The sequence below is a fragment of the Ranitomeya imitator genome, chromosome 1 (genome assembly GCF_032444005.1).
Source record: "Ranitomeya imitator isolate aRanImi1 chromosome 1, aRanImi1.pri, whole genome shotgun sequence".
Taxonomy (NCBI): domain Eukaryota; kingdom Metazoa; phylum Chordata; class Amphibia; order Anura; family Dendrobatidae; genus Ranitomeya; species Ranitomeya imitator.
This window is the reverse complement of record NC_091282.1, coordinates 661,551,016-661,573,962: the sequence shown is the minus strand read 5'-3', so window position 1 is coordinate 661,573,962 and position 22,947 is coordinate 661,551,016. Positions and strand designations below refer to the sequence as shown.

The 22,947-nt window shown below is 51.0% G+C and overlaps 1 protein-coding gene across 3 annotated transcripts in view; it reads right to left on the bottom strand.

Annotated features, from left to right (window-relative positions):
• Window positions 1–726: 726 nt before the first annotated feature.
• ADAR (adenosine deaminase RNA specific) overlaps window positions 727–22,947 on the bottom strand; it is a 63,928-nt gene continuing 41,707 nt past the window's right edge. The window contains exons 1-15 of one of the 3 annotated variants that reach the window (XM_069728890.1): window positions 10,552–10,695; window positions 8,701–9,863; window positions 8,425–8,605; window positions 8,183–8,313; window positions 7,121–7,256; window positions 5,049–5,263; window positions 4,735–4,888; window positions 3,948–4,119; window positions 3,778–3,871; window positions 3,589–3,708; window positions 3,371–3,504; window positions 3,112–3,294; window positions 2,388–2,500; window positions 2,196–2,320; window positions 727–2,116 (exon numbers count right to left, since the gene is read on the bottom strand). In XM_069728890.1, the coding sequence (XP_069584991.1) occupies window positions 1,876–2,116; window positions 2,196–2,320; window positions 2,388–2,500; window positions 3,112–3,294; window positions 3,371–3,504; window positions 3,589–3,708; window positions 3,778–3,871; window positions 3,948–4,119; window positions 4,735–4,888; window positions 5,049–5,263; window positions 7,121–7,256; window positions 8,183–8,313; window positions 8,425–8,605; window positions 8,701–9,863; window positions 10,552–10,596 (3,207 nt within the window). In that variant the 5' untranslated portion in view covers window positions 10,597–10,695 and the 3' untranslated portion in view covers window positions 727–1,875. Of the gene's footprint in view, window positions 2,117–2,195; window positions 2,321–2,387; window positions 2,501–3,111; window positions 3,295–3,370; window positions 3,505–3,588; window positions 3,709–3,777; window positions 3,872–3,947; window positions 4,120–4,734; window positions 4,889–5,048; window positions 5,264–7,120; window positions 7,257–8,182; window positions 8,314–8,424; window positions 8,606–8,700; window positions 10,012–10,551; window positions 10,696–22,947 lie in introns of those variants that run through there. The other 2 variants (XM_069728892.1, XM_069728891.1) reach the window with 2 other exon arrangements.

Sequence of the window (22,947 nt, the reverse complement as noted above, 5' to 3'; positions counted from 1 at the left end):
TTCTTCCATAAATAGCTGACAACACAGCAAAGGAGCTCATTGTGGAAAGTTATTAGTCAGAAGGGACAAAAAAAAAAACAAAAAACATTTCCCAGGCATAAGATCTACCATGAACACTGAAACCATCATCAAGGCAGAACATAATGTGGGCACATTGGTGTTCCCTTCATGTTACATAGTAATCAATTGTGGAAAGTTATCAATCAATAACATTTCCAATGCATAACAGATACAATGGACACTAAGACATCAAGAAGTGGCTTAAATTTGGCACCACAGTGACATTACCCAGAACTAGACATCAGAGGTTTGGGTTGAGGAGCTGGGGGGCAAGACAGAAGCCATATCATACAGAGATAAACATACAAGAGCGATTATGTTCTGCCAACAGCTGGAAATGGGGCTTCAGTAGGGAAACAGGCAAAGATCACCAATTCTAGATGTACCAGAAATTCATAGGGACTTCAACAAAGTATTAATTTAAGGATGTGCACATTTTTGCAACCCCCATTTTAAATTTTTATTTTTTTCACCCAAAAAGATTTCAGCTTGTTTTTCAATGGATTTGTACATATTATTGGGTGACATTGAAAAGGGGAAAAAGTTCCAAAATGATTTATGTTTTTTTTTTTACATGACAAGGCTGTGTAGACTTTTTTTATCCACCGTGTATCAGTCGGTGTCATTTTGGTGCTCTCCTATGTATATATCACAGTATAACACCAATGTTTTTAAGACCAGGTATATTTTACCAATTTTGGACACAACATAGGTTTGGCGTTCTCCCACCGTCGTGATTCACTGCCTGTCACACTGGTCGTGTTATTGAGAGCCTGAAAAATGAACTACAGGAATCATTGAGATTAAGAAAAAAGAAAAAAAAAACAAAAAACACAAACTCCAGAATCATGCAACTCCAAAGTCTACAACACGGGAAAAACAAGCTAAGCGACTGAAGGAAGGAAGGAAGGGACAGAGCTCTGTACACGGGGGGCTAGAAAAAGATCTGGACACCTGGGAGAACACAATCCAGTTTAGGACGATTTTATACTTGGAATGTTTCTTTAAAAGGATAAAATAAAATATGAAAAAGAAGTAGAACCAAAACTGGCGAGTATTACGGCGGCTGATGTCTGACTACGAATCTAACAGAGGACGTCTGCATTTACAGGAAGCGGTAGCAGTCAGACATGCACTGGAAAAACCAAAGGACTCTACCAAACCGCAAAAAACTGACTATATAAAAAAAATAGTCTGAGAGCAAACACTGAAAGAAAACTGGGCCTGTACCACCGTGCTGCCAGAAACCTCGCAGAAACCCAGCAGGAGAAAAAGGCAAGAGACTATGCAAGACGGCAGTCACCAACATGGCAACCAGGACACTAAGGCACGCACTGCAACATAAATAACGGGTGGGGATCTGGACCCTTCCTCTGTACTACAGGAGACGTCAATACTCACACACCGTGAATTTTTTAATTTGCAAAGAAAAAATTTATGGCATCTTAAATAATCTGTCTCTTTTTATTTCAAACTTGATCCTTAAAAGGAAAAAAGTCCATTATTACAAAGATTGCCTAGCAACAGTCACTCAACTAAGTGGGTGACTACACCATACCACACCACCTCTCTGCACTGGCAGGGAAGTAGCTGATACATCAGACTGCTCATAAAATGCCAATTTTAAACATTGTAGAAGACTACAAGACTAAAAGGAAATAAAAAGCAGGATATTGTGCGCAAGGGGCTCTGATGGGTTTCTGGAGGGCCTGGCAGGCGGGCACTGGCATATTCCCCCGCCCGCCCGTCGGTGACAAACTAGTGACATTCCGTTACATAAACAAAAACAGCGGCTGGGAAAAAAAATGCAAGTCGTTAATTAGTGGCCAGGTTGAAGCTCTTCTCCTCCTGGGGTTTGCTGATCCAGCTGCCGTAGCTCATCTCCCGCAGAGCTTTAAAGAACTGTCCTTTGACCTGCTGGTACTGGGTGGCTGCCGCTTTGATGTCGCTGTAGGAGCTGTACAGCAGCAGGTCGCGGCGGCCGCGCAGGTCACTGAGTTTCTGGAACAAAACGAACATGTGGAGCTTGGAGACACGGGAGACCTCCAGCCGGGATCTGAAAAACACAGACGACCCATCAGAAGCAGCGAAAAGGGAGAAACAGACATAATTGGACTTGTCTGGGTGCTACTGACCCTTCAACTTTGCCTTTTGTACCGTCCAGGACCTCAACCTCCTCGTCCGCCAGGCACCAGTTCACACTGGACTCCTTGGTTTTCCCAGTCTGTCGATGGGAGTCATACACGCTAACCCGCCCAACCTGCAAGAAATTTGTTGTTAGTGACAGTTTGCAGGGCAGCAGAGAGCCGGGGCCAGGCAGCTCTTACCTCAGGGTGATTGACCATGTACAGATCCGGCAGTTGCTTCTGGAAGGCGTCCCCATCCCTAGACATGCGGCAGCAAATCGCCCTTGTCAAGTGACCCTTACTAAACAGGTATCCTGAAATACAGGAATCGGAGAACTAAAAGACGGAGGGTGGAGACCACTAGGACGTGCTGTTAATTCTGGACACAAATGTTGCAGCGTGCTGTAATAAACATTTAGTTAAAAGGAACCCGACACCTTGGAAAATGCCATTTACCTGCAGCTATGGGGTTAATCTGCCTGGATGCTTTACTGGAAGAGTAGCTGCAGAAATAAATTAAGCATTTCTTCCAGGAGCCGCCAATTCTCAGTCACAGAGGTGTGCACAGCCCAGCTAGCTGCTGCTCTCTATACTGTCTGCACGCCCCGGCACATTGATTGACAGTCGATTCTGCAGAGCATCTGTGCCAAAAGCAGTCAATGTGCAGGGACATGCTGACAGCATAGAGCACAGTGCCTGTAGCCAGGCTGTGCACACCTCTGTGGCTGGAAGCCGCAGCTTCCAGAGGAAATATGTTTACTTTCTCCCAGTAGCCGAACTTCCAGTAAGGCGGCAGGGTAGCATTGCCACACCATTAACCTACAGATCAACACTACAGCACCACACCATCCGTATGCAATCTAGACACCAGGCATGAAGCTGCGGAGTAGAAGGGGGTCACACAGACATTGTAGGGTCATCTTACCTAGGGTGACGGAGCTGAGATACACTGGCTCGATGAAATGAGACAGGACGCCACCCTGAAGGCCCAGCACATTCCAGCGCAGGATCTTGTCGCTGCAGGACATGGTGCGGAGCCGCTCGCCATGCTGGATCCCATCCCAGGTGGGCACAATATCACTGGACTCCACGGGAATGGTGCCCTCCCCTGCGGACACAACATAAAATGTCACCAGATGGCAGGATGATGAGAGGCAGCACTTCAACCCAGCAGTGGGACTTACCATTCTCCACTTTGGTTCGCAGCTTTCCTTGTTTGGGGTTTTCGAACAACGGGTGGTGCTGCTTGTCTCCATCCACAGAGGGCTGGTCACTGCATGACTTGTCAAAGAGTGCCCCATCTCCGCAGGGGGCGGTACTGCAATGAGAGTACGAGACATCAGACTTCATCTGTGCAACCACCTGCCCGTGGGACGGAGGAGTCTCAGGGGTTACCACTGACCTGATATACAGGTGGAAGGTGACCCCGGGGCAAATCCTCAGCAGCTCTCCCTCCGACTCCTCGAATATAGTGTCCTCTGGAGAGTCAGGGTTATACTTCATCAGCTGATCATACAAGAACCTGCAAAAAGAAGGTGTCCTGTAATGTCTGTGACCTCACAACTACAACTACCAGCAGACTACTATTCACCTTATGAAGCCACGGCGTGCGATGATCTCCGCGTGGCAGTCATTCACTGTCTCCCCATGCAGACTCAGCTCCTCGCCTTTCACACACCTGTTACCTGCAGAAACAGACGGCTCAGAAGACATGGACACATGGCTGAGCCCTGACCTCACCTCATGTCAAGCAACACTAACCGGTGCCAATGCTAACGACGGTGCCCAGGTCCTCACTGTGCCGTCTCATGATGATGGCCGCCAAAATCTTCCGGCCCAGGAGGCTGTTTTGGATGCGAGCAGTCAGGCTGTTGAACTTGTGGTGGCTGAGCATGGCGATCTGATCGTGGAAGGTGCTGCCGCTGACTGGGAGCTGCCAACAAAAACAATGAGGATTTGACACTGTCAATACCCCTGCTTCCTCTCAATGAATAAGAACACAGCAGACCAGGGATACCAAACTCAAACACACAGAGGGCCAAAGTTAAAAACATGGACAGTTGTGGGCCCCCCTTGATATTACAAATATGTCTACAATGAAGGAAAATTTTCTTCAGCATTCCGTACAGAATGGGCCCCACATTAAAAAAAAAAAATAATAAAATACCTCTACCCCCTGCTACTCTGATCTCTGCAGCTTTTTTCAGTGTGCGCAAAATAGTGACATCATCGAGCCTGCTATGCTGAGACGTCAGACGCAGAGGGCGAATGATGAGGGGTTAGTGCCAGCGATGTGGGCTAAACAAACCCCCTGAGGGCCAAATTTGGAAAGAGTTTGAAACGTGTGCTGTAGACCCACCTTGTCTGGGCCCTTCCCAAAACATTAGTGCATTCTAGTGCTAGTCACCCGTTCATCGCTCTCGGCATGGTTACCATAAGCAACTCTCACCCCGCTGACCCCGTTAGCATTTACAGGGGGATCAGAGCTCCAGGATCACGTGTCCTCAAGACTATTGTGTGTCCCGGTATCAGGTCACTAGCTGCTCACCTCCGTTATGCTGTCTCCCTCCCGGATCGCTTTCTCTGCCTCACCGATCAAGACCCTCAGGGCAGCATCTGCCGCCTCTGCCTTTGCTTGCTTCTTATTGGACGCAGTGACAGGGGGGAACCAGCGACCCCCAACTTTGGCTTGAAACACAAATCTGCAGAAGAAATAACAAGAGTGAGCACAGAGCGTCCACCCCCAGATAATGAATCCCCCCGTCCTGCAAGCACGGGTATTGAACGTATCCAGTATCTGCTCCCGACCTAATATATGACAGTGTGAGGTTTATTTTTTATTTTTTTTAGAGGGTGTCTTACTTGGGATCGTGTGCTGGTCCGGTCTGACTGACCATCTTGAACTCTGCGGCAAAACCCTTGGCACGGGAATAATCCAAGAGCCCGCTGACAGGGTTGGCATTTAGATACTTGATGTAGTCCCCAACTCCTGACAGCTGTGCCATTTTCAGATCCTCTGGAGAAAGTTCTGGGATAGGGGGGAACTCTGCAGTCACCACATCAGGGACCGGTTCAGGCTGTGGGGGAAATAATGTCACTACTTTAAGTAATAATCCCCAATTGATCCCCCCCAGCACCCACAGACCATCCAGTAATAATTCCCCCAGCTGTGCAGACAACCAAAATAATCCCTCCAAAGCACACACACAGAACTCACCCCCCTTCCCCAAGTGCACGCACAGAGCTTCCCCCCCCAAAGCGCACGCACAGAGCTCCCCAAGAGTGCACGCAGAGCTCTGCCCCCCCAGAGCGCACGCACAGAGCTCTGCCCCCCCAGAGCGCACGCACAGAGCTCTGCCCCCCCAGAGCGCACGCACAGAGCTCTGCCCCCCAAGAGCGCACGCACAGAGCTCTGCCCCCCCAGAGCGCACGCACAGAGCTCTGCCCCCCAAGAGCGCACGCACAGAGCTCTGCCCCCCAAGAGCGCACGCACAGAGCTCTGCCCCCCAAGAGCGCACGCACAGAGCTCTGCCCCCCAAGAGCGCACGCACAGAGCTCTGCCCCCCCAGAGCGCACGCAGAGCTCTGCCCCCCCCAGAGCGCACGCACAGAGCTCTGCCCCCCCAGAGCGCACGCACAGAGCTCTGCCCCCCCCAGAGTGCACGCACAGAGCTCTGCCCCCCCAGAGCGCACGCACAGAGCTCTGCCCCCCCCAGAGCGCACGCACAGAGCTCTGCCCCCCAGAGCGCACGCACAGAGCTCTGCCCCCCCAGAGCGCACGCACAGAGCTCTGCCCCCCCAGAGCGCACGCAGAGCTCTGCCCCCCCAGAGCGCACGCACAGAGCTCTGCCCCCCCAGAGCGCACGCACAGAGCTCTGCCCCCCCAGAGCGCACGCACAGAGCTCTGCCCCCCCAGAGCGCACGCACAGAGCTCTGCCCCCCCAGAGCGCACGCAGAGCTCTGCCCCCCCAGAGCGCACGCACAGAGCTCTGCCCCCCCAGAGCGCACGCACAGAGCTCTGCCCCCCCAGAGCGCACGCACAGAGCTCTGCCCCCCCAGAGCGCACGCAGAGCTCTGCCCCCCCCAGAGCGCACGCACAGAGCTCTGCCCCCCCCCAGAGCGCACGCACAGAGCTCTGCCCCCCCAGAACGCACGCACAGAGCTCTGCCCCCCCCAGAGCGCACGCACAGAGCTCTGCCCCCCCAGAGCGCACGCACAGCTCTGCCCCCCCCAGAGCGCACGCACAGAGCTCTGCCCCCCCCCAGAGCGCACGCACAGAGCTCTGCCCCCCCAGAACGCACGCACAGAGCTCTGCCCCCCCAGAGCGCACGCACAGAGCTCTGCCCCCCCCCAGAGCGCACGCACAGAGCTCTGCCCCCCCAGAGCGCACGCACAGCTCTGCCCCCCCCAGAGCTCAAGCACAGAGCTCTGCCCCCCCCCAAGAGCGCACGCACAGAGCTTTGCCCCCCCCCCCCCCCCCGAGCACACGCAGAGCTCTGCCCCCCCCCCCGAGCACACGCAGAGCTCTGCCCCCCCCCCCCCCCCCGAGCACACGCAGAGCTCTGCCCCCCCCCCCCCCCCCGAGCGCACGCACAGAGCTCTGGCCCCCCCCAGAGCGCACGCACAGAGCTCCCCCTCGAGCGCACGCAGACACCCCTCCCCCCCTGCAGTGCGCGAACAGGCCCCCTACGCTTTCCTCACCAGAGTACACGCACAGACACCACCACTCCAAGTACACACAGACCCTCACCCCGCCCTCTGAGCACACACACAGACCCCCCCACCATAACACAGACATAACCCATCTCACTGCACACAGACCCCCCACCTCAGAGCACACACAGACCCCAGAAATAAATAATTATTATTATTATTCCCCCGTAGTACACAGATCCCCAAGTAATCTCCCCACAGTACACACGGGCCCCTCCGCACCTTCTCCGGCTGTAGCAGGTTGTCACCTAGCAGCATTTTCACAGCCTCCTCCGCTGCCATCTGCTTCGCCATCTTCTTGCTATTGGCAACCACGGCTGGGAAAGTCTGGGTGCCCATTTTTACAACATAGGTGAACCTGTGAAAATATTTCCTGTTACTCAGGGAGGGGTGTTGTACCTACAGACCAACAGACCTCTTATACACTGACAGATCCAGGTGAAGTCTATGTCTGTTGACTACCTGATGACTGGGGTTACAAAAAGGGGGAGAGGGGCGCCATATTTTCCCATACAGACAATGTGGGGAGTATAAGGATCAAGTGGTTGACATCTCCACAGCAGAAGAGGGCACCGAGGGGTGCAACAGCGGATTTCTCTTTTCTCACCATTGATAACATATGAAGGCCTGGCCGAGCAGCGCAAAGTGGATGGGGAAAGACAACAGTATGCCTCATATGTACAGCGGAACCGGGACCTCTACCCACCTCACGAATTGTTGTCTTCCCTCCAGAGCCATCAACCAACGCAACCCCCCCAGAGCATCGGCCTCCTTCACACCCACACCCTCTGCCATCCAGATCTTCACCTTTCCGCCACCAGAGCCCACCCCTTTGCCCTCCGGGTACCGTGCTGCCCCATCACTCTACCCTCTAGATCCTCCCCCCATGCCCCCACCCCTCTAACTTCTGGGTTCTCTCCCCATGCCCCTACCAGAGCCCACCCCTCTACCCTCCGGGTCCTCGCCCACCCCTCTACCCTCCGGGTCCTCGCCCACCCCTCTACCCTCCGGGTCCTCGCCCACCCCTCTACCCTCCGGGTCCTCGCCCACCCCTCTACCCTCCGGGTCCTCACCCACCCTTCTACCCTCCGGGTTCTCGCCCACCCCTTTACCCTCAGAGTTCTCGCCTACCAGAGCCCACACCTCTACCCTCCAGGTTCTCGCCCACCCCTTTACCTTCCAGGTCCTGCACCCTGCCCTCACCAGGGCACATCCCTCCTCTCTATTTGCTGTGTGGACGCATTCTGACTGCAAGCAGGTGTCAGGGTCACATAAGAAACATACTTGGGGTCGTGTGGTGGTCCTTCCTGAGACACCAGCTGGAATTCGCACATATTCCCGGATTTCTGGCTGTACTCCATCAGAATGCTGACTGGGTTTTTCCCTGCGATCAGCGGCACTGTGGGTGCAGTTTTCTGCAGATAGAAAAAATGAAAAACTTTAGAGGAGATAAGGAAATACAAATCACACCCCTGAGAAGGGCTTCCCACCACCACACAAAAGGTGTGCTTGTCTTAAGTCCTTACCACATCTTCAGGGGTCTCGATGGTCACCTGCTCAGCCAGGACCTCCTCCTGTGTGCCGCCTTGTTCTTCCCGCAGTAGGATACGCAGGGCGAGAGCAGCAGCCTCCTTCTTGGCAGTCTTTTTGCTACTTGCTTCTGCCTCCGGAAATTTTCGTCCATCGATCACCGCTTGAATCTTAAACCTGCAAGGGAAAGCGGGAGATGGAGCTGCAGTAATCTGATCACTATGAATACATCCCTACAGGACTGACTGATTGTGGGGTGCAGGGATGTTTACCTGGGGTCGTGTGAGGGTCCGCTCTGGTCCAGAAGAATAAATTCACACTGCAACGAAAAGAAGTGGGTGAACTCCAGCAGCCCGCTCACAGGGTTCTTGGCTTGGCACGCCAGCAGCTTGTCCAGCCGGGAGCACTCATTGGGGGGCTCGTAGAAGTTCTGCTCAGCGGTGGACTGCACATCTAAGCCGCCATCATCCTTGTCGGACACCTCATCCATGGCCCATCGGCCGTTCTCATAGTCCATCGGTGCCTCCTTCATGCGCTTGGCAGGCGGTTCTTCGTTGGTCATGTCGGCCTCTTTCACCTCTGGAATAGAGCTGCAGACATCAGGTGTTGCCCCCTGCTGGCCATTCTCAGAGTTGGTCACATGTGGATCTGTGAGGTCAGGCTGCTCGTTCTCATGGATCTCTGCCGCTCTCTTCTTTAGGTTCATCCTCTCCCGCTTCTTCTCTGTCAGTGACCACTTGGAGGAGTTGCCCTGGCGGCAAACTTCACCCTGCTTCTCCAGGGTGGTCAGGAGCTGATTGATCTCTTGCGGCCGGGACACTCCTAACCCTTTGCGGATGTTGGTAGGCGTGGAGCCGGGGGACTGATACAGGAACTCACATAGCTTCTCCTTGTTCTCTGCCATTACTTCTGCCGACCAGTTTGACTCGAGGGGCGACTGCTCGTTCCTGGGACCTTCTTTGAGCTGATAGGGGATGCTGCGGTTTGGGGTTGCCCTGGTGCCACCACTCGCCGGCCTCCACTTTGGGGGCTTCCCTTCCTCTAGGCTCAGCAGGCAATTCTTCTGGAGGCTGTACAGATGGCGGTTGATCACCTTCTTCTCAATGCGTAGAGTCTTGGACAGGCCGATGGCAGTCAGGAATTCTCCTGGGCGGAGGCCGTTAAATTTCTGCAGCAGGGCACTTTCTAGTGTGTTCTGGGACACGGAAAGCTGCTGAAAATCGCTTGTCAGGTTGTTGGTGTTGTGATCGGATTGCCACCTGTTAGGACGGGTGGGAGGATGGGCAGGGCGAGTTATGGGAGCAGACGGGGGGTTCTTGTAGTGTCTCTGTGGGACACGGTATGAGTTCCAGGCGTCTGGGGGGCGATAGGTGGGAAGATTCGGCTGACCATCCAGGAGGAACGCTCTCTGATTTCTACGGAGGTCTTCCTGCTCCTGCGTGAGGAAAGGATTAACGAAAGAAAACAAGTTAGGGCTGTGGATGGAGCTATGGGGAGGCGGGTGAGAATGACGGCCTCGGTAGGATCTCATTGCCAGGTGGGAGCGGTGCAAAGCTCTGCACTCATGCAACAGAGGAACGGCCCTGCCAGGAGGAGAAGACAGAGTCACCAACAGATACGCGACAACGGGCCAACATCACATGACTACACAACCACCCACTGACAGCAAGCAGAGGTATGGAAACTGGTGAGAAATGAAAAGCACAATAGTGGAACTGACCCTTGCATCCCCTACATACCTCTAATGTTAGAGTAAGAGGGCTAAAAAATGGCTTGGGGTTTTAAGAGGTTATGTGTGGTTAAACGGGACCTGCTGCTCACTTCCTCATTGCCTCCTATTGTATACAACGGGGGCCCTACAGCAAGAAACAGGACAGGGAAGAACAGAAACCGAAGGGGAAGGTGGACATCAGTGAGTAAAAGGGGAATCCGCAATAAAGGGGCGCAGCATGAGGAACATTAAAAGGGGCAATTACTGAAAGTAAGCTATTGCTGGCTGTTATCAGCCACAAGCACTAGTGTATGTGACACATGACTGATAGGCTGTGGGGGGCACCTGACCAGGAACAGTCACTGTATATGGGGAGGCATCTATCAGCAGAGCTTAGCGCCCCAACACCTACCTTCCTCCTGCTGAGCATACAGGGAGATACCTTAGTGCCAGGCATAGGGGCCGCAAACAGCACACAAGCAGTGGGACATGGGAAGAGAAGGAGAGCAGATCTGAGGAGCTTCCTGGACTGAGCCTGCAAAGTTTCAGTTTCCTTTCCCTGATAGCTCCGCCCCTCCCTGCTCATATACAAATACAACTGGAGACCAGCACCCAATCAGCTGGTCAGAGGGTGGAGCCACAATCTGCAGAAAGCTGAATGAGGAAGAAGATGAGTGTGTGTGTAGGGACTGCAGGGAATGAGGCAGGGGCTGGGAGACTGCAAGTAATTGGGAGGGGGGAATATCAGCCATTATTATGAGGCTATGTGCACACGTCAGGTTATTTTCCTGACAAAATCCGGAGTTTTCTGGCAGAAATTTGCGTTTTTTATTATACTGGAGAGGCAACTGTAGGACAGGTGAGTACAGTCTATCACTCCATATTATCAGCCATTACTGGGGGAAAGTGACTGGAGGACAGGATACTGCAATCTATTCATCTCTGCTAGGTGTAAAGCTGCCCAAGAAGCTCTAGGAGGACCATGGCTGGCCTCCCCTTTCCACAGAAGGAGGGCTGTAGTCTGCCTCTCTTCACTCCAGGGAGAGGCAGACTTTGCAAGGAGGCCAGCTTGCCTTTCCAGGATTCTGTTCCCCAGTCTATGCCAGCGAACAGGGAGCAACAGCAACCGACTGAGGATGGAGTGAGCCTACCTACAGAAAAGGAGAAAGAGCCCAGGAAGATCTTGGGGAGGGGGTCGAGAAGGGCCACAGTGAGTTTGCAGGTTCCTTCTCCCAAGTGGTCTCCATGTTACGGGAGTATGAGTGCGCCAGAAAATCCCTAACCCAGCTGTAAGAGGAGCCATGTGATGCATGGGTCCAGGACACCAATGCGTCCAACAAGGAAAGACCCATAACCTACCAGAGATTAAGGCTACGTGCACACATTGTGGAAAGTGGTGCGGATTTTTCCGGACCGATTTTGGTAAATCCGCAGGTAAACCGCACTCCAGATTACCTGTGGAATTACCATGGCTTTTTTTGCGGATTCCACCTGCGGTTTAACACCTACAGATTCCTATTGAGGAACAGGTGTAAACCGATGCGGAATCCGCACAAAGAAGTGACATACTGCGGAATAAACAACGCTGCGTTTCCACGCTGTATTTTCCACAGCATGGTCACTGCGGATTTTGTTTTCCATAGGTTTACATGGCACTGTAAACTCAGGGAAAACTGCTGCGAATCTGCAGAGGCCAATCCGTAACGTGTGCACATAGCCTTAGGGCCCTCAGAAAAAAAATTACCAGGCTAGTGTTCCTGCAGGAGGGAATTGAGAAACACACAGGTCCCTTCCTGGAGAGGTACAACAACCAGTACTCAGAAATTAAGGGGATAAATATTTCAGGAGAGTCTTAAGTTAATAAGAGAATGAAGATGTGAATGGTGTCCCAAGTGCTGGAACTGGCCAGGAGTGTGAGGAGCAGAGCCTGAGACAAAAGAAGCAGCCTGCCTGCAGGGCAAAGGACTAAATGTACCTTCACACATAACGATTTTGTTAACGATATCGTTGCAACGTCACGCTTTTTGTGACGTAGCAACGATCCCGCTAACGATCTCGTTATGTGTGACAGCGACCAACGATCAGGCCCCTGCTGGGAGATCGTTGGTCGTTGGGGAATGATCAGAACCATTTTTTTGGTCGCTGATCACCCGCTGTCATCGCTGGATCGGCATGTGTGACGCCGATCCAGCGATGTGTAACCAGGGTAGATATCGGGTTACTAAGCTCCTGGTTACCATTGTAAAAGTAAAAAAAAAAAAACAAAAACCAGTGCATACTCACATTCCAATGTCTGTCACGTCCCCCGCCGTCAGCTTCCCTGCACTGACTGTCAGCACCGGCCGTAAAGCAGAGCACAGCGGTGACGTCACCGCTGTGCTCTGCTTTACGGCCGGCGCTGACAGTCAGTGCGGGAAGCTGACGGCGGGGGACGTGACAGACATCGGAATGTATGTACTGGTTTTTTTTTTACTTTTAATGGTAACCAGGATAAATATCGGGTTACTAAGCGCGGCCTTGCACTTAGTAACCCGATGTTTACCCTGGTTACCCGGGGACTTCGGCATCGTTGAAGACAGTTTCAACGATGCCGAAGTCTTTCCCCTGATCGTTGGTCGCTGGAGAGAGCTGTCTGTGTGACAGCTCCCCAGCGACCACACAACGACTTACCAACGATCACGGCCAGGTCGTATCACTGGTCGTGATCGTTGGTAAATCGTTTAGTGTAACGGTACCTTAAGACAGCAGAGACTTGAGTATCGGGGAGGAAGGTGGCTTATTGAGAAAGATTTGAGACCTGGAGTCTCCTGTGGACCTAAATCGGTGTTCCTTCAGGGAGGACGAACAAGTGGAGGAGACCAAGAAAAAAAAAAAAAGGAAAAAAAGACTACAGTGACTGCGCGGGAGTCTGATGTTGCGCCTACCGCCTCCTGTGTAAACCCCACCAAACCTAAAAGTGCGGGCTCTGAAGTGGGTCCAAGGCATAGGCAAGGTGGGGAGAGGACGACGACGTCCAGCGATGCTGCCATCTGTGCAGGGGCGAAGCTGTGGAGGTAGTCATGGCGCCGGACATAGGATTTCCTGTGCAGTTTCCCTCAGTGCCAGCTGCGGCTAAGCTGGTTATCACCAGGGACAATGTGGGCGTTAGGGATGTACACACCGCTGTGAGAGGGGGACAGTGTGAGGAGTCTCCATTCCTACTCTGCCGCTGAGCCAGCAGATGCCGGGGCTGTATGGGGCAGGGTGGAGAGGCATGTCGCTGTAATAGGGCGCCCCCGATGTCCAAAAGTGTTGGGCAAGGCAGCTAATGAACCTGGTGAAGGTGAACTGTTGTGACAGGAGCAGTGCGCCTTCACGGAGGAAAGAAGGCAGATGGCTAGGACAGGGGAGCAGCTAAGGAAAATATTGCTGCAGATAAGTGGCCAGGGAGGAACACTGGACGCACTACTGCAACGGGGGCAGTGTGCCTCAGCGCCCAAACATGATACTAAGGTCCCAAAGTCTGTGGGTACAGGGCACGCGGCTGTGTCCGACAAGCAGCGGGCTCAGGATAATAATAAGGAAACTGTTGCAGTAGGAAGGCAGGACGTTCCAAGAGCACAACAGAAAGCCAGCACCAATCCAAGGAAACGGATTTGGTACTGGTGAGGAAGGGGGGTCTCAAAATATGCCCCTCCACAGACCCAGCATGTGTGACTGCATAAATTCCTAATTCAAGGGAAGGATGTGAATGTGGAGAAATCAGTGGAATAAACTGTTGTGGTGGCGAGTACGGCGGTACGAGTGGTGACGGGGTCTCGCCGGTACGAGTGGTGACGGGGTCTCGCCGGTACGAGTGGTGACGGGGTCTCGCCGGTACGAGTGGTGACGGGGTCTCGCCGTTTGTTGGGAGAAAGTAGGTCCTGACCCAATGCCCCCCCATCCCCCCCAAAAAGTGGTGGGGGATCCAGCCCAAAGCTGTTCAGAAGCTGTCAGTGCTGGGGGTAGTACAATGATAAAAAAGGAAAGCAGCCGACAGCACATCAATACTGGGATGCACGCTCCAGTCCAACGACCCAATTTGAAATGAACAGTCTTTAAAGTAAAAGGAACAGCATCCAGTCCAGGTGATAAAAAAAATCCAATATCTTTATTCTGCCATAATGCGACGTTTCGACCTAAAAAGGTCTTGACAAAGACCTTTTTAGGTCAAAACATCGCATTATGGCAGAATAAAGATATTGGATTTTTTTTTATTACCTGGACTGGATGCTGTTCCTTTTACTTTGAAGTGCTGGGGGTAGTAGTCTGCCCTTGTCTGATGGCCCTGGGTACTGTGACTTAGGGTACCGTCACACTATACGATTTACCTAGGATCACGACCAGCAATACGACCTGGCCATGATCGTAGGTAAATCGTAGTGTGGTCGCTGGGGAGCTGTCACACTGACAGCTCTCCAGCGACCAACGATGCCGAAGTCCCCGGTAACCAGGGTAAACATCGGGTTACTAAGCGCAGGACCGCGCTTAGTAACCCGATGTTTACCCTGGTTACCAGCGTAAAAAAAAAACAAACCAGCACATACTTACATTCCGGTGTCTGTCCCTTGCCGTCTGCTTCTCGCACTCAGTGACTGCCGGCCGTAAAGTGAAAGCACAGCACAGCGGTGACGTCACCGCTGTGCTCTGCTTTCACTTTACGGCCGGCAGTCACTGAGTGCGGGAAGCAGACGGCAAGGGACCTGACGGACACCGGAATGTAAGTATGTGCTGTTTATTTTTTTTTTTACATTTACGCTGGTAACCAGGGTAAACATCGGGTTACTAAGCGCGGTCCTGCGCTTAGTAATCCGATGTTTACCCTGGTTACAAGCTAACGCATCGCTGGATCGCATCGCTAGATCGGTGTCACACACACCGATCTAGCGATGACAGCGGGAGATCCAGCGATGAAAGAAAGTTCCATACGATCTGCTACGAGGTACGATTCTCAGCAGGATCCCTGATCGTTGCTGGGTGTCAGACACAGCGATATCGTAACGATATCGTATGGATATCGCTGGAACGTCACGAATCGTATCGTCGTAGCGATCGAAATGGCACTGTGTGACGGTACCCTTAGAACAGCATCTTCTAGACGCCCTGAGGAAAGGAGAGAGTTCCATCAATGTAGAGGGGAGGGAGGTTGATGTCTCTTTCTAGAGAGACATGGTCTTTTAACCTTCCAAAATAGAGGGGCAGAGACGGTGTGGTCTCTGCGAACAAATGGGAAAGCGTAACTGTAACATCGTGTCCCATCCTCGGTGGGTGAGCAAGTATGCCTGTCCTGATAGCAACCTTCGACCTGAGCTCCTGGTGGGGATGCGCTTTATGGCATATGAGAGACCTGCCTTGGTCCATCCCTATGGGACCTCCTACTTCGATGTCAGCTTTGTGAGACCAGAAGGCCTTGAGCTTTACTTGTCTCGCCCTGAGCTGGCGTGGGGTCGCCCTGAATGGCAGGGTTTCTTTCCTCTAGCAATATCCCCCCTAGAATTCAGTCAGGAAGGTGACTGTTTTGACTAGTAACAAGTCACTTTCCTGTATGGACAGTACGACCTGTGTAGATTGACATCGTGGATGTTCCTACAAAGAACCTTGATGATCATGATATCTGGTCAGGGCATGGACCTTCATGGTAAAATTGAAGGTTTCAGGAAACACTTACCTATATCCGTTCCTCAACATTTTTGAGGAGGGATAGAATCTGAATTTTCTCCCGGAAGCAGCCTAAGGTTCGTCACAGGTACGGTAGCCCCACATACTTTACTGCGCAGTGTACCACCCAGAAATCCTTGCAGTGTGGGACCCTTGGTCATCTTGCTGCAATTTGTGGCAGCACTAGGTGTAACTTGTGTGGTGACCTTGGTCAACCATTCAGTCATTGCCTGCGTTCTTTGCGAAATGCGGTCCAGAAAGCAGTGAGTACAGGACAGGCAAAAGCCATCCAAAAATCAGACTGCAGGAGCAGCACAGTAGGATCAAGGAGAAATGTCCCTAAACTCTGACCACGTCTCTTGTACCTGAGGATCTTATTTTCAGAGACCATTGCTCCCCAAGGACTGAAATACCAAAAGAAAAAGACCCCTAAGAAGATATTATTTTTATTATTAATAAAAACTAACACATCAATATGTATTAAAAACACCAAAATGAGGATATTAGACAGAGAATCAGGTGGGGGGCTAATATGGTATACCTGACACAACCCCTAGTAGGCCCTAGAATCTGATGGCCTACCTGACAGCAGAGGTTGGCACCCCAATATTGCGAAGTGGTGCCCCTGGCTAAGCGACGGCTGTCCCTTCAAATCCCTAGTCTAACACATAGGACAGACAAACAACAGAAGTGCACCCGGGTCCAAAAGAATGTCCTGTTCGGTTTCCAGTTATAGATATGTGTAATATTGTATAATAGCATTTAGGTTTAGTATAATGTGATTGGTTATAGTGTATTAATTGTATAGAACATTGTATATAGGACAGCATGAACCTTTTGAGTTTGTACATAGCAGTGGCTTAGTAAGAATGATGCTGGGACGGTGGTTTTACTATTTTATATGGAGGAAAAAAATATTCATGTGGATATGGTTATTTTGTTTCTGTCATTTTACCCTATTTTTTCTATTTCAGTAGGTTAAGAATATTATTCCATTTGTTTCTTTAATCGGATTTATTTCACATTCTATTTCATGGCTTTGTGTCTGATTCTATGTCACCTTGTTGTGTGATTGGAGCAATGGATTTATTTTGGTCTGTTGCATTTTATACTTTGTGATGCTTCGCAGTTATGTTATGGATAGTATTGTCTGGTGTTCTGTACTATACTAATACAAAATAAAAAAGACCTACAAGCTATTACTCCCTGTTGTCAGCCATTACAATGGAGAGGTGACAGAAGGACTGGAGACTACAATTACTCCCTGTTATCAGCCATTACTGGGGAGAGGTGACTGTAGGGCTGGAGACTACAATTACTCCCTGTTATCAGCCATTACTGGGGAGAGGTGACTGTAGGACTGGAGACTACAATTACTCCCTGTTATCAGCCATTACTGGGGAGAGGTGACTGTAGGGCTGGAGACTACAATTACTCCCTGTTATCAGCCATTACTGGGAGAGGTGACTGTAGGGCTGGAGACTACAATTACTCCCTGTTATCAGCCATTACTGGGGAGAGGTGACTGTAGGGCTGGAGACTACAATTACTCCCTGTTATCAGCCATTACTAAGGAGAGGTGACTGTAGGGCTGGAGACTACAATTACTCCCTGTTATCAGCCATTACTGGGGAGAGGTGACTGTAGGGCTGGAGACTACAATTACTCCCTGTTATCAGCCATTACTAAGGAGAGGTGACTGTAGGGCTGGAGACTACAATTACTCCCTGTTATCAGCCATTACTGGGGAGAGGTGACTGTAGGGCTGGAGACTACAATTACTCCCTGTTATCAGCCATTACTGGGGAGAGGTGACTGTAGGGCTGGAGACTACAATTACTCCCTGTTATCAGCCATTACTGGGGAGAGGTGACTGTAGGACTGGAGACTACAATTACTCCCTGTTGTCAGCCATTACTGGGGAGAGGTGACTGTAGGGCTGGAGACTACAATTACTCCCTGTTATCAGCCATTACTGGGGAGAGGTGACTGTAGGGCTGGAGACTACAATTACTCCCTGTTATCAGCCATTACTAAGGCCTCTTTCACACTTCAGTCTTTTGGCGTCAGTCTAAAACCGCCATTTTCCTCAAATAACGGATCCGTCATTTTTTTTGACGGATCCGTTATTTTCCCATAGACTTGCATTAGTGACGGATTGTGACGGATGGTCGTCCGTTCCATCCGCCATGCGACGGATCCGTTGACATTTGGCGGACGTTTTCTGAAAATAGACGGACATTGGAACGTTTTTTGTCAACGCCGAAAAGGCGGATCGCGACGGATCCGTCGCGTCCGCCATTCCATAGAATGGGCGCCTATGGGCGACGGATCCGCCGCAACCGTTTTTTCGGCGGATCCGTCGCCCCAATCCGTTTTTTCAATTGCGCATGCTCCAAAAAGTAGATACTTCTCCCAGACAACCCCCAAGTAACGGATCCGTCAAAAAAACGGATCCGTTAGAACCGTTTTCGCAACAATTGTGACGGATCCGTCAATCCGTCACTATGTCGGTAGTGACTGACGCCAAAAGACTGAAGTGTGAAAGAGGCCTAAGGAGAGGTGACTGTAGGGCTGGAGACTACAATTACTCCCTGTTATCAGCCATTACTGGGGAGAGGTGACTGTAGGGCTGGAGACTACAATTACTCCCTGTTATCAGCCATTACTGGGGAGAGGTGACTGTAGGACTGGAGACTACAATTACTCCCTGTTATCAGCCATTACTAAGGAGAGGAGACTGTAGGGCTGGAGACTACAATTACTCCCTGTTATCAGCCATTACTGGGGAGAGGTGACTGTAGGACTGGAGACTACAATTACTCCCTGTTATCAGCCATTACTAAGGAGAGGAGACTGTAGGGCTGGAGACTACAATTACTCCCTGTTATCAGCCATTACTGGGGAGAGGTGACTGTAGGGCTGGAGACTACAATTACTCCCTGTTATCAGCCATTACTGGGGAGAGGTGACTGTAGGGCTGGAGACTACAATTACTCCCTGTTATCAGCCATCACTAAGGAGAGGAGACTGTAGGGCTGGAGACTACAATTACTCCCTGTTATCAGCCATTACTGGGGAGAGGTGACTGTAGGGCTGGAGACTACAATTACTCCCTGTTATCAGCCATTACTAAGGAGAGGAGACTGTAGGACTGGAGACTACAATTACTCCCTGTTATCAGCCATTACTGGGGAGAGGAGACTGTAGGGCTGGAGACTACAATTACTCCCTGTTATCAGCCATTACTGGGGAGAGGTGACTGTAGGGCTGGAGACTACAATTACTCCCTGTTATCAGCCATTACTAAGGAGAGGTGACTGTAGGGCTGGAGACTACAATTACTCCCTGTTATCAGCCATTACTGGGGAGAGGTGACTGTAGGGCTGGAGACTACAATTACTCCCTGTTATCAGCCATTACTGGGGAGAGGTGACTGTAGGGCTGGAGACTACAATTACTCCCTGTTATCAGCCATCACTAAGGAGAGGAGACTGTAGGGCTGGAGACTACAATTACTCCCTGTTATCAGCCATTACTGGGGAGAGGTGACTGTAGGGCTGGAGACTACAATTACTCCCTGTTATCAGCCATTACTAAGGAGAGGAGACTGTAGGACTGGAGACTACAATTACTCCCTGTTATCAGCCATTACTGGGGAGAGGAGACTGTAGGGCTGGAGACTACAATTACTCCCTGTTATCAGCCATTACTGGGGAGAGGTGACTGTAGGGCTGGAGACTACAATTACTCCCTGTTATCAGCCATTACTAAGGAGAGGTGACTGTAGGGCTGGAGACTACAATTACTCCCTGTTATCAGCCATTACTGGGGAGAGGTGACTGTAGGGCTGGAGACTACAATTACTCCCTGTTATCAGCCATTACTGGGGAGAGGTGACTGTAGGGCTGGAGACTACAATTACTCCCTGTTATCAGCCATCACTGTTGGGAGTGACTGTAGGGCTGGAGACTACAATTACTCCCTGTTGTCAGCCATCACTGTTGGGAGTGACTGTAGGGCTGGAGACTACAATTACTCCCTGTTATCAGCCATTACTGGGGAGAGGTGACTGTAGGGCTGGAGACTACAATTACTCCCTGTTATCAGCCATTACTGGGGAGAGGAGACTGTAGGGCTGGAGACTACAATTACTCCCTGTTATCAGCCATTACTGGGGAGAGGTGACTGTAGGGCTGGAGACTACAATTACTCCCTGTTATCAGCCATCACTGTTGGGAGTGACTGTAGGGCTGGAGACTACAATTACTCCCTGTTATCAGCCATTACTGGGGAGAGGTGACTGTAGGGCTGGAGACTACAATTACTCCCTGTTATCAGCCATTACTGGGGAGAGGTGACTGTAGGGCTGGAGACTACAATTACTCCCTGTTATCAGCCATTACTAAGGAGAGGTGACTGTAGGGCTGGAGACTACAATTACTCCCTGTTATCAGCCATTACTAAGGAGAGGTGACTGTAGGGCTGGAGACTACAATTACTCCCTGTTATCAGCCATTACTGGGGAGAGGAGACTGTAGGGCTGGAGACTACAATTACTCCCTGTTATCAGCCATTACTGGGGAGAGGTGACTGTAGGGCTGGAGACTACAATTACTCCCTGTTATCAGCCATTACTGGGGAGAGGTGACTGTAGGGCTGGAGACTACAATTACTCCCTGTTATCAGCCATTACTGGGGAGAGGTGACTGTAGGACTGGAGACTACAATTACTCCCTGTTATCAGCCATTACTAAGGAGAGGAGACTGTAGGGCTGGAGACTACAATTACTCCCTGTTATCAGCCATTACTGGGGAGAGGTGACTGTAGGGCTGGAGACTACAATTACTCCCTGTTATCAGCCATTACTGGGGAGAGGTGACTGTAGGGCTGGAGACTACAATTACTCCCTGTTATCAGCCATTACTGGGGAGAGGTGACTGTAGGGCTGGAGACTACAATTACTCCCTGTTATCAGCCATTACTGGGGAGAGGTGACTGTAGGACTGGAGACTACAATTACTCCCTGTTATCAGCCATTACTAAGGAGAGGTGACTGTAGGACTGGAGACTACAATTACTCCCTGTTATCAGCCATTACTGGGGAGAGGTGACTGTAGGGCTGGAGACTACAATTACTCCCTGTTATCAGCCATTACTGGGGAGAGGTGACTGTAGGGCTGGAGACTACAATTACTCCCTGTTATCAGCCATTACTGGGGAGAGGTGACTGTAGGGCTGGAGACTACAATTACTCCCTGTTATCAGCCATTACTGGGGAGAGGTGACTGTAGGGCTGGAGACTACAATTACTCCCTGTTATCAGCCATTACTGGGGAGAGGAGACTGTAGGGCTGGAGACTACAATTACTCCCTGTTATCAGCCATTACTGGGGAGAGGTGACTGTAGGGCTGGAGACTACAATTACTCCCTGTTATCAGCCATTACTGGGGAGAGGTGACTGTAGGGCTGGAGACTACAATTACTCCCTGTTATCAGCCATTACTGGGAGAGGTGACTGTAGGGCTGGAGACTACAATTACTCCCTGTTATCAGCCATTACTGGGGAGAGGTGACTGTAGGGCTGGAGACTACAATTACTCCCTGTTATCAGCCATTACTGGGGAGAGGAGACTGTAGGACTGGAGACTACAATTACTCCCTGTTATCAGCCATTACTAAGGAGAGGTGACTGTAGGGCTGGAGACTACAATTACTCCCTGTTATCAGCCATTACTGGGGAGAGGAGACTGTAGGGCTGGAGACTACAATTACTCCCTGTTGTCAGCCATTACTGGGGAGAGGTGACTGTAGGGCTGGAGACTACAATTACTCCCTGTTATCAGCCATTACTAAGGAGAGGTGACTGTAGGGCTGGAGACTACAATTACTCCCTGTTATCAGCCATTACTAAGGAGAGGTGACTGTAGGGCTGGAGACTACAATTACTCCCTGTTATCAGCCATTACTGGGGAGAGGTGACTGTAGGGCTGGAGACTACAATTACTCCCTGTTGTCAGCCATTACTGGGGAGAGGTGACTGTAGGGCTGGAGACTACAATTACTCCCTGTTATCAGCCATTACTAAGGAGAGGTGACTGTAGGGCTGGAGACTACAATTACTCCCTGTTATCAGCCATTACTGGGGAGAGGTGACTGTAGGGCTGGAGACTACAATTACTCCCTGTTATCAGCCATTACTGGGAGAGGTGACTGTAGGGCTGGAGACTACAATTACTCCCTGTTATCAGCCATTACTGGGGAGAGGTGACTGTAGGGCTGGAGACTACAATTACTCCCTGTTATCAGCCATTACTGGGAGAGGTGACTGTAGGGCTGGAGACTACAATTACTCCCTGTTATCAGCCATTACTGGGGAGAGGTGACTGTAGGGCTGGAGACTACAATTACTCCCTGTTATCAGCCATTACTAAGGAGAGGTGACTGTAGGACTGGAGACTACAATTACTCCCTGTTATCAGCCATTACTGGGACAGGTGACTGTAGGACTGGAGACTACAATTACTCCCTGTTATCAGCCATTACTGGGGAGAGGTGACTGTAGGGCTGGAGACTACAATTACTCCCTGTTATCAGCCATTACTGGGAGAGGTGACTGTAGGGCTGGAGACTACAATTACTCCCTGTTATCAGCCATTACTAAGGAGAGGTGACTGTAGGACTGGAGACTACAATTACTCCCTGTTATCAGCCATTACTGGGGAGAGGTGACTGTAGGGCTGGAGACTACAATTACTCCCTGTTATCAGCCATTACTGGGGAGAGGAGACTGTAGGACTGGAGACTACAATTACTCCCTGTTATCAGCCATTACTAAGGAGAGGTGACTGTAGGGCTGGAGACTACAATTACTCCCTGTTATCAGCCATTACTAAGGAGAGGTGACTGTAGGGCTGGAGACTACAATTACTCCCTGTTATCAGCCATTACTAAGGAGAGGAGACTGTAGGGCTGGAGACTACAATTACTCCCTGTTATCAGCCATTACTAAGGAGAGGTGACTGTAGGGCTGGAGACTACAATTACTCCCTGTTATCAGCCATTACTAAGGAGAGGAGACTGTAGGGCTGGAGACTACAATTACTCCCTGTTATCAGCCATTACTGGGG